Genomic DNA, 18,437 nt, shown 5'->3' on the forward strand with positions numbered 1-18,437 from the left:
ACCACAGATTTCACAATATCTAGTCAAGGTTTATTGAGATATAAGGATCGGGTATGCGTGCCAAATGATCAAAGGATTAAGAAGATGATTTTAGAAGAAGCGCACAGTACCCCGTACTCAGTTCACCCAGGGTCGACCAAGATGACTCATGACGTCAAGGTAACCTATTGGTGGCCAGGGATGTAGAAGGACATAGCAGAGTTTGTGTCCAAGTGTCTTGTATGCCAGCAAGTGAAAGCAGAGCATCAGCGGCCTGCAGGTTTATTGCAACCGCTTAGCATACCAGAATGGAAGTGGGACGATATAGCCATGGACTTCGTGACAGGTTTGCCAAGGACGAATAAGCAGCATGATTCTGCTTGGGTATTAATAGATAGAATAACCAAGTCGGCTCATTTCCTGCCTGTTAAGACTTCATACACGGCAGACCAATATGCAGACATCTACGTCCAAGAGATAGTACGGTTGCATGGAATCCCCAAGACAATAGTGTCGGATAGAGGATCGGTGTTTACATCGAGGTTTTGGGGAAGTTTACAACAAGCTATGGGTACTAAGTTAAGTCTTAGTAAAACTTTACATCCTCAGACAGACGGGCAGTCCGAGCGTACAATTAAGATTTTAGAAGATATGCTACGCGCATGTGTACTTGATTTCGGAGGATCATGGAATAAGTACCTACCGCTGATAGAGTTCTCCTACAACAATAGCTACCGGTCAATGATCGGGATGGAACCTTATGAGTTGCTATATGGAAGGAGGTGTCGATCACCGTTGCACTGGGACGAGGTAGGAGAAAGGCAGCATCTAGGTCCCGAAGCTGTTAGACAAGCTCAAGAAGCAGTAGCGCTTATTAGATAGCGTATGCTTGCTGTTGAAAGCTGTCAGAAAAGTTATGCGGATGCCAAGCGACGCGATGTGGAATTCAAAGTCGGAGATCAAGTCTTCTTGAAGATATCTCCTATGAAAGGTGTAAAGCGGTTTGGGAAAAAGGCAAGCTTAGTCCCCGATTTATAGGTCCTTTTGAGATATTGGACAAAGTGGGAGCAGTTGCGTATAGACTAGCCCTACCGCCAGCCCTGAAAGATAGTCACAACGTGTTCCACATCTCGATGCTACACAAGTTTGTGTTAGACCCATCTCACATCCTCAAGTACGATACGATAGCACTCCAGAAAGACTTGAGTTACGAGGAACGACCGGTTAGCATCCTGGATAGGGGGGTGAAGCAGTTACGGTCCAAGAGCATTCCTATAGTCAAAGTCCTATGGAGTAATAGTTCTGAACGAGAGGCAACGTGGGAGTTGGAGGAGGACATGCAAGGCCGGTATCCGGAGTTATTTGGTAAGTAAATTTCGAGGATGAAATTCTTTTTAGTTGGGGAGAATTGTAGAGTCCAAGAACTTTACTTAGCTAGTTAGATAGTAGTAATAATAGCAATAGTAGTAGTATTTTTATGACTGTGGATTTTGGTTTAGACCGGGATTTAATTGGACACTCGTAGTAACACTTGTAGATTTTCTAAGTTTAACCTATAGTTTAAGAATATTAATTTTAACCTAAGGTTTGATTAATATGTCTGATATTGATGGTGATATTTATTATATTATAAGGTTTAGATAGATCCAATAAGAAAGTAACACTTTTCATGTGTATGTTTAATGATAATTAAGTATTTTTTAGGAATAAGTTTATTAAGAGTAATATTTGAATATCCTAGGGTTTGTCAGCAGCTTTGAAAACATTAGAGGTCTTAGTCAAGGCTGTTTACTCAATTCAAATTAAGCTGAAAATGTGCAATTTCGTGTTTAAATATTCAGCGTATGCCGATATATCGCAGCTATAGGGGGCGATATATCGTAGTACGGGGATTCAAAAAACACGTAACTTCGCACGATCACCTCGACGAGCCTCGGGCATGCTGGCCCAAGCGACATATCGCCTACAAAGGGCGATATATTGTCTCCTTTGGTATATTTTTGAATGTTTTTGAAAACATTCTCTTTTTAATCTTTAACCTCTTGATAAGTCCAACATCTTTCTGACCGAGTCTTCAGCCTCTGCTGAACGATAATTAAAATATATTTCACTTAAAAAGCCATTATTTTATTCAAGTTAAATGAAGATCTTTTCATTCTTGAACTCTATAAATAGGACCTAGTACCCAGCCATTTATTCATTCATCAAGCTAAGTTCAGAGGCTGCAAGCTGCTAGGTTATTTTTGAGAGTGTAAACACTTGGGTTGGGGATTATAAGCTTACCAAATACTTGGGAAGTAAGGTTTATAGCACATTTCAGTTCGAGGGTTAGATCGGTCATAGAAGCATTCAAGGTATTCCAAACTCTAGTTCATTTTTGGTATTGTTTTCCTTAAGTTCTTATAGTTTTCTACTCAACACCCTAACTTTATTCTTTATTTTTGGATAGGAAATCTAAGATCTTGAACATAAGGTTTGTGGTAAGTATATTCTTGATGGTATAGTTCTTCCATTCTTTTCATTCCTTTTTCTTCAATATACTCACCCTTTCATTGATGGTTTTTAGGAGTGTTCCAAAGTCCCAAACCTGTTCTTATATCTCGGTACTTTTGGTAAGGAAAATAGGATAGGATTTTATATGTTATGTTATGTGTTATCTTATGATTTAAGTGTTATGTATATGTTATAATATGTATGTTTGTAGACTTGGGCATATGACCTATATAACTCACAAGACCCAATAAATTTATGGGCATATGACTTGCTTAGCTATCAAGCCCCATAAATCTAATGGGCATATGACTTGTTTAGTTTACGGGACCCCAAGTAATAATGCCATTATAGTATATGTGACATATGTTATGATATGTTTTAGTATATGTTGATATGAGTATTATGTATATGATTTATGTGTTAGATTTTCCTTGCTGGGCATTACGCTCATTCCTTTATGTTTAATATGTGCAGGAAAATATCTTTGGTGGCGGGAAAGGTTCTTGGAAGCTTGGGGATGTGTATTGAGGTGGGATGGAATCGATAGACCGAGAGTTCGATTCGAGGATGAAGTCTCTTTAATTATGGTTTTCTATGTATTTTTCTGCAATTGGTTGTAATAAGTTTTAATTAAGTTTTCATTATGTAAAAGTTATGTTTTGTTTCAAACAATGGGATCCCAATGTCCTACTTATGAATTTTATATAGTTTTAAAACTTTACTTTATAGTTTTGAATAAAGATATGTTATTTCAAATGTATGTTTTCATAAGGTTAGTATAGAAATTAGTCATGGTCCAAAGTCTAGAGTAGTTGGGTCGTTACACTTTCTCAACGTAGTGGGCTTGCCCTAACGCAAAACCCCCACTATGTTTCTTTACTTTGATACCGAGTATGGTGTCAACTTCTCCAAGATCTTTCATCTTGAAGGTTGATGATAGAAACCTCTTCGTTTCTTCTATCCCTTTCATGCTATTACTTAGAATAAGCATGTCATCCACATATAAGCAAACAGTGATCACATATCCCTTACAAGTTTTGGAATACAAACACTTGTCTCCATTGTTATGTCTAAACCCATTAGACATGATGGCTTGATCAAATTTCTCATGCCATTGCTTAGGAGCTTGTTTCAATCCATATAAGGATTTTACAAGTCTACATACTTTATGTTCATATTTTGGTAGGACAAATCCTTCAGGTTGTTCCATATAGACCTCCTCATTGAGGTCACCTTTAAGGAATGTCGTTTTGACATCCATTTGATGAACATACAAGTTGTGTATAGAAGCTAAAGCGAACAAAATTCCTATAGAAGTTGTTCTTGCAACAGGCGCATAGGTATCGAAATAATCGATACCCTCATTTTGCCTAAACCCTTTAGCTACTAATCTAGCTTTAAAGGTTTGGATAGTGCCGTCAGTGTGGTATTTTCTCCTAAATACCCACTTACACCCAATTGGTTTAGACCCTGGTGGGAGGTCTACCAATTCCCAAGTGTTATTGGAAAGAATGGAATCCATCTCATCATTGATGACTTCTTTTCAAAATGCACTATCTCTCGATTGCATAGCTTCTCTATAAGTCTTAGGATCATCCTCAATGAGAAGTACAATAGGAATTTTCCTAATAACTTACTCTCTATTTCTTTCTACCATGTAGAACGAAATTCGTTGAGAATCTATCTCATCCACTACTAGACTTTTATGATTTTTAAGCCTTTCACTTCTACTAGGTTCAAAGGGTTGCTTTACATCCTTTTGAGAATTCTCCTCTTGAGAATCAACTTTGGATGTAGAAGCTTGAGAATTGTTCTCATATAACAAATTCTCCTTTAGAGATGTTGAAGCTTGAGAATTGTTGTCACATAACATATTCTCAAAAAATTCAACTTCTATAGATTCAATCACAATATTAGACTCTAAGTCTAATAGCCTGTAAGCTTTACTATTGTTGGCATAACCAACAAAAGCACACTTTATGGCTCTTGAACCTAACTTTGTTCTATTAGGTTCGTTTTTCTTGCAATATGCAAGACACCCCCACACTTTGAAGTACCCTATGTTGGGTTTTCTTCCTTTCCATAACTCATATGGAGATATCTCATTTTTCTTCATCGGTATTCGATTAAGAATGTGACAAGCGATTAAAAGTGCTTCACCCCATAAGTTGAAGTTCAACTTAGAAAATACCAACATATAATTTATCATCTCTAGATAAGTCCTATTTTTCCTTACGGCAACACCATTGTGTTGTGGTGTATAAGGTGCAATGCACTCATGAATTATACCATTTTCTTCACAAAATGTATTGAATTCATTAGAGAAGTACTCTCCTCCTCTATCACTTCTTAGCACCTTAATCTTTTTATTTAGTTGATTGTCAACTTCTAATTTATATAATTTAAAAGCGTCAAAAGTTTCATCTTTATGCTTTAAAAGAAACACATAGGTATATCGACTAAAATCATCTATAAAAGTAAGAAAATCCCTTTTACCACCTCTAGTTAAAACACCATTTAATTCACAAAGATCACTATGGATTAAATCTAGTAAATTAGATGATCTTTCTACACTAGGAAATGGTTTCTTAATCATTTTTTCCTTAACACATGTTTCACATTTACGATAGTTTTTAATATTGCATGCAATCATACCACATTTAACTACTCTTTTCATGGTTGAAAAACCTATATGCGATAGTCTAAGATGCCACAAAAATAAAGAATCATACTCAATAATATAGGTGAAATTAGCATTTTTATTGATAATATTGAAAGTTACATCATTGGTGCACAATTTAACCATACCCTCATAAGAGTACCCCTTTCCCAAAAATACATTTGATTTGGTAAGTATAAGTTTACCGGACTCAAAAATGGATTTAATGCAGGGCTTGCCAAGCAAATCACCACTTACCAAGTTTCTACTCATTTCGGGAACATAAAGTACATTCACTAATGTAACTTTCTTGCTGGATGTGAAAAAGACTTCAATGGTAACTTTGCCAAGCACCTTGGATTTGCCCTCATTGCCCATTTGAATCTCATGGTTTCCCTTTGACTCTTCAAAGGTCTTCAACAATGATTTGTCATAGGTGACATGGACAGTGGCACATGTATCATACCACCACCCTTTCACCTTGCCTTGGACCGCATTCACCTCACTAAGGGTAGCAACTATGTTTTCCTCTTGAGTTGCGTTCACCTTAGGTCCTTGTTGGTCTTTTCTATGCCTACACACTCTAGCATAGTGACCCTTTTTCCCACACACAAAGCAAGGACCTTTCTCGCCCTTAAACTTGTTTGGGTTGGTTTTTGGACCCAAAGGTTTCTTGTTACCCTTTTCCCTTTGTTTTTGGGATGTTTTGGTTGTGACACCGCATTTGCTTTGGAAGTCTCTCCATTAGACCCCTCCATAAGTTTATCTCTACATATCGATTCCTTTTTTTTTCGAATATGCTTTTGGATTTCCTCCAAAGAATAATCCTCATTTTTATGAAGGATTCTTTTCCTATAGCTCTTCCAAGTTGGTGGTAATTTAGCCACTATAGCACCAACTTGAAAGGCCTCAGGAAGCTCAATCTTTAAAACTTTCAGTTTGTTAACAATTATTTGCAATTCATGAATTTGAGGAGAAATAAGTTTATCACCAAAAAATTTGAAATCAAAGTATTGAGATATCAAAAACTTTTTGGTACCTTCCTCTTCCGCCTTGAACTTTTTCTCAAGTGCATCCCATATCTCCTTGGCTGATTTGGTCTCGGTGTAGAGGTCATAGAGCCTATCGGAAAGGGGGTTGAGGATATGACCCCTACAAAGGAGATTGTCCTCCTCCCTCTTCCTTCTTTTCTCCACCTCCTCGGGAGTGTCCATGTCGGATGGCATTGGGAGAGGTTCTAGAGTGGATTCTAGAATGAAGACGATTTTGAGAGTGGTCAAAAGGAATCTCACCTTGTCTTGCCATCTAGTTAAATTGGACCCATCAAACCTATCCAACCTCACTAGGTCTTGATTCATGATTTTGATGGTCTCACCTTCCATTGAAACAAACAAAGGGTTAAGTTTTTGAATGTTAGGAAAAAATAGATTGCCTCAATGGAAATAGGTAAGAATATTACAACTCTAGGAAATATATTACAAATAAATATAGATTGATTAAATAAGGTTACAATTCAATGACTGAAAGTACAAATAAATATAGAGAAAGATGAAGAAGAGGATTGAAATAGAAAATACAACTTTTGACAAAAAGATACAAATAAATTTGAGGTAGTAGAAAGAAAGATGTAGATGAGATTACAACTCTTAAGCAAAGATAGAAGTAAATATAACAAGAATGATAAGAAGAAAATAAGAACAAGAAAAAAATAATAAGATACTCTCACTCACACAACCAAAGTGAAGAGTGTTGGGGATCACCAACTTGAACAAGGTTTGAAACCTTTGTCCAAAAGCTTATTTCCCCCTAACTCAAGCACTAAGGGATCTCTCTCAGATTTTGGAAATGCTTTATGGAATTATCAAGCCTCAAGGTGTTTTTCGCCAAGTGCTCTAATGGATAGAAATGTTGTGTCTTTCAAGTGAGCTATAGGCTCCTATTTATAGAGTTTAGAGACACCCTTTAAATTTCAAATTCCACCAACCCCCATGGCTGTTACCAATGTTTAATTGGATTAATATGGAATTAAAAATGAGATTTGGGAGTTATTTGGGTTTTTTGAGCCGTTCATCAATGATTGAAAACATTGAAGAAAAAAAATTGTCAGTTTTGGCCTGTGGCCGCGGCCACTACTCTCTTTCCCATTGGCCGCGGCCACCAACATTCAGTGGCCGCGGCCCCTGACCATTTTCAGCACTTAAAAATGTGTTGTTCACTACAACAATTATGCCCATATATTACATTAAAATATAGCATATTTTAAAAAACGCTATTGTTTGACCGGACTAAAAATTTTAGGCGCTAAATTATAGTTAGGCGCCAAATGAAAGACAAAAGCAAAAAATCCCTAATAACCCTACGCCTCCTCTGTTTCTCTCTCATGTTCTATCTTTCTCTCTCAGCAACTCTCTCGTTCAATCTTTCTTTCTTTCTCTCTGTTTGTTGCAGGTGTGCAATAAGGTGATGGGGTCCGCGGCTTGGGTCGTGTGACAGGGAGGCTTGACTCGTGGGTCTACGGCGTGGCTCGCTCGTGGGTGCGACGGTCCTTGCGGCGGTGGGTCTACGGCGTGGGTGCGGCGATGCTTGCGGCGGTGGGTCTACGGCGTGGGTGCGGCGGTGCTTGAGCTCACGATCTCCGAGTAATATATATGTGCTCTTTTGGTGGCTGACCTTGCCATTCGTGGTGGACGCAGTCTTCGTATGAGGGTATTAATTTTTTTACAGTGTTTAATTTTCATATGTTGTTTACCACATCAAATGTTTGTTCTTGAATCTAGGTATATCTTCTTTTTGAATCTTGTTATTATCTGTGGATTTCTTGAATCTGAGTATTGTATATTGAGTAAGTAAGAAAATGTTATGCTCAATATTATTTGTCAGGCCACCTGTTCCGGACTTGGGTAATAATGCTATGATGGATGATTGGGTCAAGCAGTTTGAGGAGCTTGCTGGCTCTCAGGTACTTCTCTATTTCAATCATTTGGGTGTTGAAATTATTTTGTGATGAAATTATTTGAAAGTGTTTGTACGTTGAATTTTTGATGTTGCATTCAAGGTTTATTGATGTGTTTGTTTTTGTTGCAGGAAAAGTTGGCATATTTTAGAATAAAAGAGCTTAAGGATGTTCTCACTCACTTAGGTCTTTCAAAGCAGGGGAAGAAGCAGGTGAGCTGGTGCCGAGCTGTCTTGTTTGTTGTTTTTCTATTATTACCACTTATGTTAGATTGACAACAATAACCTCTAAGTGTGTACTATATTATGACAATTTTTAATCTAGGCTATTAGGGATTTTAACTTGCTCAAGTGTTGCAAGTAATTGTTTGTTATTTGTTTCATATTTAAGAGTTTTATGGCTTTTACATCTGAAAGATGCATGATTTGCTTCTAAATGTTGTAGTTCATGGAGCTTTGAGGTGCTGGGCTCTTCTCTCTGATGACTTGGACGATAAAGTGATGCCCACATTAGTACCTGTTTTGTTCCCATGCTTGCTTACTATTGTTTCATCCACTCAGGTTTGTTTGTGTTATATTTTGGTTCCCATTTTGGCAGCTCTTTAGAATCCTATATTGAGTGTATTTTGATGTTTTTTAATTTTAATTTAATTTTATTTTTTAAGGGGTGTTATTTAAGGAAATCTGAAATAAGCATAAATAGTCAATTATGCTTTTGAGTTCACATTAGTATTTGCACATGTGCATAACAATGTTAATTTTGAGTCATTTGCTTTATTGAACAAATGAGTGAGGTAAAGAGGCCAAATGAATGAGAATTTTATGTCAAAACTTCGCGAGGAATTTGATGGTTCAAGTAAAAGTTTAAATTGCTTACCAAATGACTGAATCGTACTTGCATTTTTGTCTGTTTGCAATCTCTGGGCATCTTATTTATTTCTTTAGCTAAAGGTGGGTAATATGCATAGTGATTAGTAGTCCTTAAGGAAGGGACTTCTATATTACAGGAGAGAGCTATGCAGGTGATTAACCTTCAAACTCGTTTTATGTTGATTTAATGGATTAAGTTGTGTAGGCATTAGTAACAAGTATCTCAAAATTCATTTGTTGAATTCATGTTTGAGCCAATCAGTTCTCCAATTTCTTCATACTAATTATATTTTATGCACACGTATATTCATATATCATCAATACTTTGTTTGAATTGTGGTTTTCTTTGTGGGCATCTATGTACTAGGACATTATGTTCCTCAGCTGAGCCAGGCAATTGTAAAACACAACTCTGCAACAAAGGAAAAAGCCATTAATCTGAAGGGTTATATGGTACTTGTTATATGGTAATTATTCTCTATAACATATTTTTATTATCCTCATGAGTTGAATATATAGTTATATGCGTGCTATATTAGAATGGGGTATTAGACATTTGATAGTCTACCTTTCTTTTATGCACCACACCTTACATACAACTTTTTCAGCATAAGCTCTTTGATAATATTTTCGTAAGGGTGACATTTTTTCTGTTCAGAGTTTTATTTCTACTACCATGCTATATGTTATAGGACTAGTCATCTTTAGCTAACTTCCGTGAGCATCAAGTTTCCATCTGTGTTGGACCCTCATGTCTAATCACTAAAAATATTCAACTTCAGTTACTGTAGAGGAAGGTTGGTTGTTAAAGTTCTATTGATTTCTATTTAGGAACTCATAGATTGTAATTATTATCCTAATTATTTGCATATATGGTTCTTTTCCAAGCAAAAGTGCAAAATATGGGTTATTATTTCATGTTTAATGCCAGACTACAAAGCCCCACAGCCTCATCTCCATAAGGGGCCTGTGTGCTTTTGCTGGTCACATAATACAGGAATTTCAACGAGTGTTTATACAATGTGAGGTTGTATAAGTTATTTGTGTTTTAAGTAAAATTTGAATATATCTTTTTCTTACCTTTATTATACTACTTGAAGAACATGGAACAACTTAAATTCTACCTGTCACATTTGTTTAGGTGAGTATCAATGTGTTTCACATATTAAAAGTTAGAACATTATATACTCCTTACTTTTACTGGTTATAAATGCCAAACTTATCTAATGTATTGTTCGTGTTTCATCTTTTAACATTCTGTTTGATATATTGGACCAACAACTTCCTTCCACATTTTCAGGGATCTGGTATATTGTGGAACAAGTATGATTTTCCTGTATTCTTGCTCTCGGAGAGTAGTACGAAGACCATCCAAGAGGTAGTAAGTGTCATTTCATTTGGTTTTCATTTTGTACCGTCCACTGAAGAAGTGAAACCACTTTTAAAAGAAAAAGTCTAGTTATTTCAATTTTCATATTAATGGACTGTATTTAATTGTTGTTGATGTTTGCCCCCCCAACCACAAGACAATTTTTTGGCAGCTTTAGTTTATTGTTAATAAACTTTTTGATGTCACTCATATGCAGGTTTCTGAAGAAATTTTGAAGAGACAGAGATCTTATACCACTGTTGTGGCTGAGTTTGATCTTGTGATGCAGGTAGCTTGTTTGTTTTTAACTTTCTAGTGCATTTTATTGACTTTATCTCGCAGACATTTTTTGGTTGTTGGCTTAATGATGTTTTCAAGGAATCTGTGATACATTTGTTTTGATTAGACAGTGAAAGCTAGAACTCGTGATTCAGAATCTTGTTTGAAAGAGGAGACCTGCCTTCCATTAGGGGGATACAGGTAACTCATTTTGCATTTGTTGGTATCCATAATGAAGTCTAACAGCTCTAAATGTGGTTCACGATTTGTATTTGTGTCTCATCTCTCTTTTGAGTTCGAAATCTGACTTGTATTTTAGAATGTAGTCCTTATTCTCATTGGCTTGGTTTTCATTTTCTTTCTTATTAGATTTTATATTATTATATGTAAATATATATGTGTGTGTGTGTGTGTGTGTGTATTTATTGTTTTGAGTGGGGAAGATTTCATGGGATTCTTTTTCTCAGTTTTATTTGTACAGGGGAGGTCAAAAGAATATGTATGTTGGTCTATAGTTGAGCTTTGTAGGATTCAAATCTTTGATGCTGAAACTTACTTCCATCAACTTTCAGTGTTTGAAACACATATTTAGAAGATCAACACATTTCTTCTTATCTTTATTCTTTTGACCTTCCTAAATTACTTTGAATTTAACTATTGCTCATAATTATGAAGGGCAGTGTTTGGTCATCACTTCCTCCGCTTAATATCTCCTCCTTAGATCAGGGTAAGCCTATTATATTGACTGTGGCGTCAATGGATTCGGCTTCATTTTTCCGTGACAAAAGCCTTGGTGCAGACTCCCCAATATCAGTAAGTTTTAAGTCTTATCATGTTGCTTTCCATGTTGAAATGTGATATTACATCTCTGAAGTTTAGGAAACCCTTAATTAACATTTTTGTGGAATGATTTTAGGGCATGATTGCACTCTTGGCAGCGGGCGATGCACTATCACATTTGGAGGCTTTCCATGACCTTAATAAAAAGGTGAGTGAGATGTATATAAGAGTTCCTTTAAAAAAAAGTGCTTATAAGAGTTCCTTGATATAGTGTCTTCGTAATGTTTTTTTTTTCTTCCATATATGGGAAGACATTGTTCTAGTGGCTTTGTCGTCTCTTAACTTGGCAAAAAAGTATTTTCTTTTTCAGTGATCACATTTTCATCAATCCGATTTATGAAGACTGTACTATATTCAAGTGATTGTGTGTTATCTTATTCATTGTCTTTATATTGCTTGTCTTGATTTTAATAGTATATGATTTTCAATACGTCTTTAGACATGTAAGTGGGGCCTCTCCTTATTACACTTGTCCCTCTTAGGCAATGTAACAGCTCTATAATAAAAGGCTAACATCCTCGCATCTATACTGCATGCTGAGGTTGTCTTTGATGTTATCTGCCCAATCCATTATTTAGTTATTCTTGTTGGTTTAAAGAGAGAAAACTGTTCACTTCATTAAAAAAATGTACTAGAAAAAATATAAATAATAAGGCAACAAAGGATGTGCCTGCACTTCTGTTTTGTCATTTGTTTTATTAAAATGTAGGAATCTTCTTTTCAATCTCTGTTCTGCAATTTTTTTCCCTTGTATTGAAGCATTTATCTATCTCATTTCAACATTTCATATTTAAGGTGTAAAATTTGAGCCTCTCTCTGTCATTTTAGATTTTCTCTAGAAATCCAAGTCTCATCTTTTTTTTCTTCTGCAATTTTGGGTAAAATCTGAATCTGAATCTCATATTATAATTGTTGCTCTCTCTATAAAATTGTCTACTATATTCATATCTATATTCATATTTTATTACTTCTCTTACTTTTATTTTTGTTATAATATTATGCTAACTTCAGACACAATTTAACTGTTAGAATACTTAATTTATTGTATGTGAAACTCAAGCAGAAATTTCTTCTATACTTCTTCTACTGCCTTATCTTTACAGGGTTGTATGAACTCATTATTAACTTGTTAAAACAGTAAAATACAAATATGCTGAAACATATTGATATACATTCATTGTATTCTCTAATGGCAGCAAGTTGTTTGACAAGTTTGATTTTATTTGCATTGTATTCTCTTTTCTTATTTATAGCTTTGGTAAGTTATAGTTTATATGATAGTTATGGGATTGGCTTTGCATTCACTTGTTATATTATTTATTTATTTTAGTTTTCATCTTGCAGTTGTTCCCAAGCTTTGTTTGAATCTTCATTTTGTTTTCTATTATGCTTATTTATATTTGGATTTCTGAATTATGTTTTGTTCATGTTGATTATAGTCAGTAATGATTTAAATGGGGCTAATTGTATGTTAGGTTTGTGGCATCAGCTCTCCAAACCTGACTGCTTATCTTTCTCTATTTATTTTTCAGAGAGTTTGAACAAGTTCCCTCGAAGGACTAGTACTCCATCTGGGGTTCATAGTCAAGCACAACAATCTGAAGAACAGCTACAACAACAGCAACAATAGCATTAGCAGCAACAACATCATCCAAACTATAGTTTGAAGTAAAAAATGTTCAAGATTATAAAACTTTATTATGTTATGCTTTCAAACTTAAGTTAGAACTAATATCTTATGAAGTAGACACATTCATGGTTTGAATTAGTTATTTTTTAATGTAATACTTATAGTTTATCAATCTATTGAGAATTACATTTTATGATTAATTTTGTTTTTTTTTTATCAAAATACAATAATGAAGATCTTTTAATTAAAAAAAACCATATAAGTATACTTATTAAAATAAAATTTAAAATATATTATCCACACTAAAGTAACAAAATTTTATTACTATATGTTATGATTTAAAAACATATTATAAGAGAAACAAATCGTTATGATATATATAATATAACAAACTAAAAATGTTATCAAAATAATTAAATGTAACAGTTGAAAAGTGTTATGAAAAAAGTACAAGATTAAACTTCAAATTTATAACCAAAAACTCTATCTAAATGTTATTATTTGAATATTATAGCACCTAAAAATGTGTTATTGAATAGTTTAAGATAACACCGAACATAACATTCAAAAACTGTTATAGAAAAGACTGGACTTTTAATAACAGGGGCTATGTTAGCATTTTCAGAAATGCTATCAATAGTCCCGGATAGCAGTTTTTAAGTGTTATGAATACTGTTTTTTCTTGTAGTGGTTTTTCCAAACGGTTCCAAACCCTCCCAAATGATATTGTAACTCTCAAAACACATTATTGTGCTTAAAATCATATCTCTAACATCCATTTCACATATGGCTTTATGAAATTAATCTCAATATTGTGTAACACCAAATTTACACAATAAAGGGTAATATTTGGAAGTTACAAATTTGTAACACCAAATATGTTACATTATTTGGATATATCTCATATATCTAAATATTGTAACTCTCTATTATATGTTACAATATGTGACACTCTTTGTCACATTTATTTAATCTAAAACATTATATTATAATATAATATAATATTACATTATATTATAAAATAATATAACACTATCTCAGGAGGACCCCACTTGTGGGGCACTTCTAAGGGCCCACAGAATAGGTACGCGCGGGCCTTAAACCATGATGATGAGGTGTTGGCCTTAGATTAGTTGCCAGCCCAACTGTCAGAGATGACTGACCAAGTCATCACATTCTCCAAGGACGATGCTCGAAGAGTTCACTTTCTGCACCACGATCCTTTAGTGATCGAGAGCCAGGTATCCAACAAGGTGGTGGCTAGAATCTTGGTCGACAATGGGATTTCAGTGAACGTCATGTTCAAGTCCACTTTCGAGAAAATCGGGCTGACTGCAGGTGACTTGTCCTTGTGCACCTCAACTCTTTACGGATTCTCAAGAAAGGGTCTCATACCAATGGTCCAAATTAGGCTACCCGTGACACTGGGGGAAAAGTCTCGCCAGGCCTTCAAATATTGCACTTTCATGGTGGTTGATTGTCCCTCTCCGTATAATGCCTTTCTAGAGCGTCCGACCTTGGTGGAGTTCGGTGTAGTCACCTCCATTCGACATCTGTGCATGAAATTTCCCACAGACTCGGGAATCATCACGGTCTGAGGTGAGGCAATGCTACAACGTTTCCCTGAGACAACCAATTATGGTAGTCGAGGAGGTGGTTCGAGGACAGTGTCTTCTCGAGGATGCAAAAGTGCATGAGGTGTTGGTTGAGGAGGCCAATGAGTTTGACCCGTGGGTTCAAGAAGAGAGGGCGATCAAACCAATGGAGGAAGTCAAGGAGTTAGCTTTTGAAGCAGCCACTCCTGATAGGAAAACCAAGATTGGGAAAAATCTAGAGGAGAAAGTCTGAAACTTGCTCCTAGCCTCCCTCCGGGAAGACCATAATGTCTTCGCCTAGTCCCACTCCGACATGACGGGCATTGACCAAAATATCATTTGCCATGCCTTCAATGTCGATCCCAACGTTGCTCCAATCTAGAAAAAACAGAGGACGTTTGATAAACTAGGACGGAAGCCCTAAAGGCGGAGGTGGACAAGCTACTTGCAAACAGTTTCATCTGGAGCGTACAGTACCCCAAATGGGTATCCAATCCAGTCCTCAAGCCTAAGCCAAATGGCACCTGGAGGACCTGCATAGATTTTGCAGACCTTAACAAGGCTTGTACTAAGGATTGTTTCCCGCTGCCAAAGATTGATCAAATGGTCGACGCCACCTCTGGGTACGAACTGTTGTCTTTCATGGATGCATACTCGGAATACAACTAGATTTCCATTCATGTCGTGGATCAAGAGCATACCAGCTTTCGGATAGACAAAGGAGTCTATTGTTATAAGGTGATGCCGCTCGGGCCACCTACCAGAGGCTCGTGAATCGAATGTTGAAAGAATAGTTGGGACGTAACATGGAGGTGTATGTAGACAACATGCTGGTAAAGTATGAGACGACCCTCGACCACATGAGGGACCTCGCAGAGGTGTTCTTAGTACTTCGCAGGTTTGAAATGAAGTTGAACTCGCAGAAGTGCACATTTGGGGTCGCCTCCAGGAAGTTCATGGGTTTCATCGTCAGTGCTTGGGGAATAGAGGCTAATCCAAAGAAGATTAAAGCCCTGTTCGACATGCCATCTCCACGAAGGCATAAAGATGTCCAGAGCCTCACTGGGAGGATCGCAGCCTTGAGCTGCTTCGTTTTGAAGGCGACAGACAAGTGCATCTCATTCTTCAACATCCTTCGAGGAGGACAGAGGTCTGAATGGATGGAGGAGTGTGAGTAGGCATTCCAACAGCTAAAGGCTCATATTGACAACCCTCCTATCCTATCAAAGCCCATGGAAAAGGAGCCCCTCTTGCTCTACATGGCTTTCTCTGAGAATTCCATCAATGTCGCGTTAGTTCGCGAGGAAGGCCGTGTCCAGCACCGCGTATACTATGTGAGCAAAAGGCTCCTCGGAGCAGAGCCCAAATACCCGCTCATGGAAAAGCTGATCTTTTGCCTGATGGTAGCTTCTCGAAAGCTATGGCCCTACTTCCAGGCGCATCCCATTAAGTTCCTCATAAACCACCCCTTGCGGCAAGTCCTCCAAAAGTTGGAGTTGTTGGGAGACTCCTGAATTGGGCTGTCAAACTTAGTTAGTTTGACATTGCTTATCTCTCGAGGATGGCTATAAAGGGGTAGACAGTGGTAGATTTCATCGTCGAGTGCACAGGAAGCCATGAAGGATCCACGAGTGCCCCGGTAGATGAGCCCATGTGGAAGTTGTATGTAGATGGGTCGTCGAATGAAAATGGTGTTGGGGCAGGTATCATTTTAGTATCCCCCGAAGGACATAGAGTCCACAACACCCTAAGATTCGGGTTCGACGCCTCCAACAATGAAGCAGACTATGAGGCTATGGTTGTTGAACTTTGAGTTGCGCTTGAGCTTAAGGCTTAGGCCCTCGAGATTTTCAGTGACTCGCAGTTGGTAGTTAATCATGTACTCGGGGAGTACCAGGCCCGGGGGATGAAAATGGTCGCTTACTTAGTGAAGACCCAAGAGATGCTACATGGCTTTAAAAAGTTCACAATTGGACAAGTGCCACAAGAACAGAACTTGAACGCTGACATCCTGGCCAAGCTCACAACCACCAAGGACGCTGAATTGATCAATGTAGTCCCCATCAACTACTTTTCCTCCGCAAGCATTTCAGCTCTTGAGGAGGTTGAAGTAATCCAGCCCCAGGACAATTGGATTGAGCCCATAGTGAAATATCTCGCCTCGGGAAAGTTGCCACAGGACAAAAAATTAGCTTGAAAGCTACTTTACCAGGCACCTTGGTATATTATCATGGTGGAAAGTTGTACATGCAGAGATATTTGTCACCTCTGTTATGATGCTTGTCCAAGCAAGAAGCCAGTATGATACTCTGAGAAGTGTAAAGCCTCGCCAAGAAAATATTGAGGCAAGGATACTACTGGCCCACCATGAATGGAGATGTGATGGACTATGTCAAGAAATTTGACAAGTGCCAATGTTTTGCCAACATACCTCGAGCTCCTTTGAATGAGCTCACTTAGATGACGAGTCCTTGGCCCTTTGCAATCTGGGGCATTGACCTTATCGGGTCACTGCCCATGGGAAAAGGAGGAGTGAAGTATGCGATAGTGGCAGTCGACTACTTCACAAAGTGGGTCGAGGCTAAGCCACTCGCTACTATCACTTCGAAGAAGGCTCTAGATTTCATCATCAAGAACATTGTTTTGCGCTACGGGCTCCCTAGGAAGATAGTCACCGACAACGGTCTATAGTTCGGCAGAGAGGTGTTAATAGATTTCTTTTAGGGACACAGGGTTATGAAAAGCTTTTCTTCTGTCGCCCACCCGTGGGCAATTAGGCAGGTGGAAGTAGTCAACAAGACACTCAAAGCCACCTTAAAAAAAAGGCTTGAGCAAGTGAAATGTGCCTGGCCCGAGGAGCTACCTAGGGCATTGTGGAGCTACCGCACCACTGCCAGAACCTCCACTGGCCACTCGCCCTTCCCATTGGCCTATGGGTATGAGGCCATGCTCCCAGTTGAGGCGGCAATCTCCACGCACAGACGTGACCATATGACTCGACCACAAACCACGCTTTACTACGAGAATCCCTGTACCTAGTGGAGGAGCTTTGTGAAGCTTCTCAACTTCGAGTAGTGTCCTACCAGCAGAAGGTGGTCAGGTATTTCAACTCTAAAGTGAAGGATATAAGTTTGGGGTTGGAGATCTGGTGTTGCGAAGAGTCTTCTTAGCCACCTGAGATCTCGGTGTAGGAGTGCTGGGACCTAACTGGGAGGGCCCATACAAAGTCGAGAGCATTGTATGTCCAAAGACATACAAATTGGCCTGACTGAATGGGGAATTGATACCTCATGCCTAGAATGTCGAGCATCTTAGCCGATATTACCAGTAATATGAGCAGTGAACTTTACTAATTTTTGTAATATCCCTTGTAGCCTCCGGCACATTTAATGGAAACTGTGTACATAAAACACGGTAAAGAAGAAATTTTTTTGTCTGCTTATATTTTCTATTTTCCTTTATTTTGTTAATGCTATGTATAGAGCACTTGCTCGCTGTCCTGGACAAGTGAACACAAACTAGTCTCCGATCACTTGAGGGGCATGAAGTTAGGGCAACATTCTCTCGAGGATAGTGCATGGCTGAGGAGTAATGAACAGATTCCAATCCTCGAGATGTGAATGAAAGCCCGAGTCATCGGCACTCAGGCACGAGCATAAGTCGCCTTAGACTTAAGTGAGTACTCTGTGAGATATTGACCCTAAGAGTAAATAAAGCCTAAGTATAATGGGTATGGACTGATGTTACCTCCCATGGACACCGCACCCTCGG

At 37.7% G+C, this 18,437-nt stretch overlaps 1 protein-coding gene across 1 annotated transcript; it reads left to right on the forward strand.

Annotated features, from left to right (window-relative positions):
* The first annotated feature begins 10,048 nt into the window (after positions 1 to 10,048).
* LOC133799657 (nicastrin-like) lies at positions 10,049 to 14,919 on the forward strand. The gene is made up of 6 exons (XM_062237655.1): positions 10,049 to 10,331; positions 10,540 to 10,611; positions 10,729 to 10,802; positions 11,282 to 11,414; positions 11,518 to 11,589; positions 14,647 to 14,919. Exons 1-6 carry the CDS (start codon positions 10,164 to 10,166, stop codon positions 14,917 to 14,919), a joined length of 792 nt encoding a protein of 263 aa, XP_062093639.1. The 5' UTR covers positions 10,049 to 10,163.
* Positions 14,920 to 18,437: the final 3,518 nt, after the last annotated feature.

This window comes from Humulus lupulus, chromosome 9 (genome assembly GCF_963169125.1).
Source record: "Humulus lupulus chromosome 9, drHumLupu1.1, whole genome shotgun sequence".
Taxonomy (NCBI): domain Eukaryota; kingdom Viridiplantae; phylum Streptophyta; class Magnoliopsida; order Rosales; family Cannabaceae; genus Humulus; species Humulus lupulus.

Coding starts and splice junctions, on each gene's coding strand:
- LOC133799657 (XM_062237655.1), top strand. CDS start 10,164: ATGCCAAACTTATCTAATGTATTGTTCGTGTTTCATCTTTTAACATTC. Junction 10,612..10,728: donor AGTTTGATCTTGTGATGCAG/GTAGCTTGTTTG, acceptor TGTTTTGATTAG/ACAGTGAAAGCTAGAACTCG. Junction 11,415..11,517: donor GTGCAGACTCCCCAATATCA/GTAAGTTTTAAG, acceptor GAATGATTTTAG/GGCATGATTGCACTCTTGGC.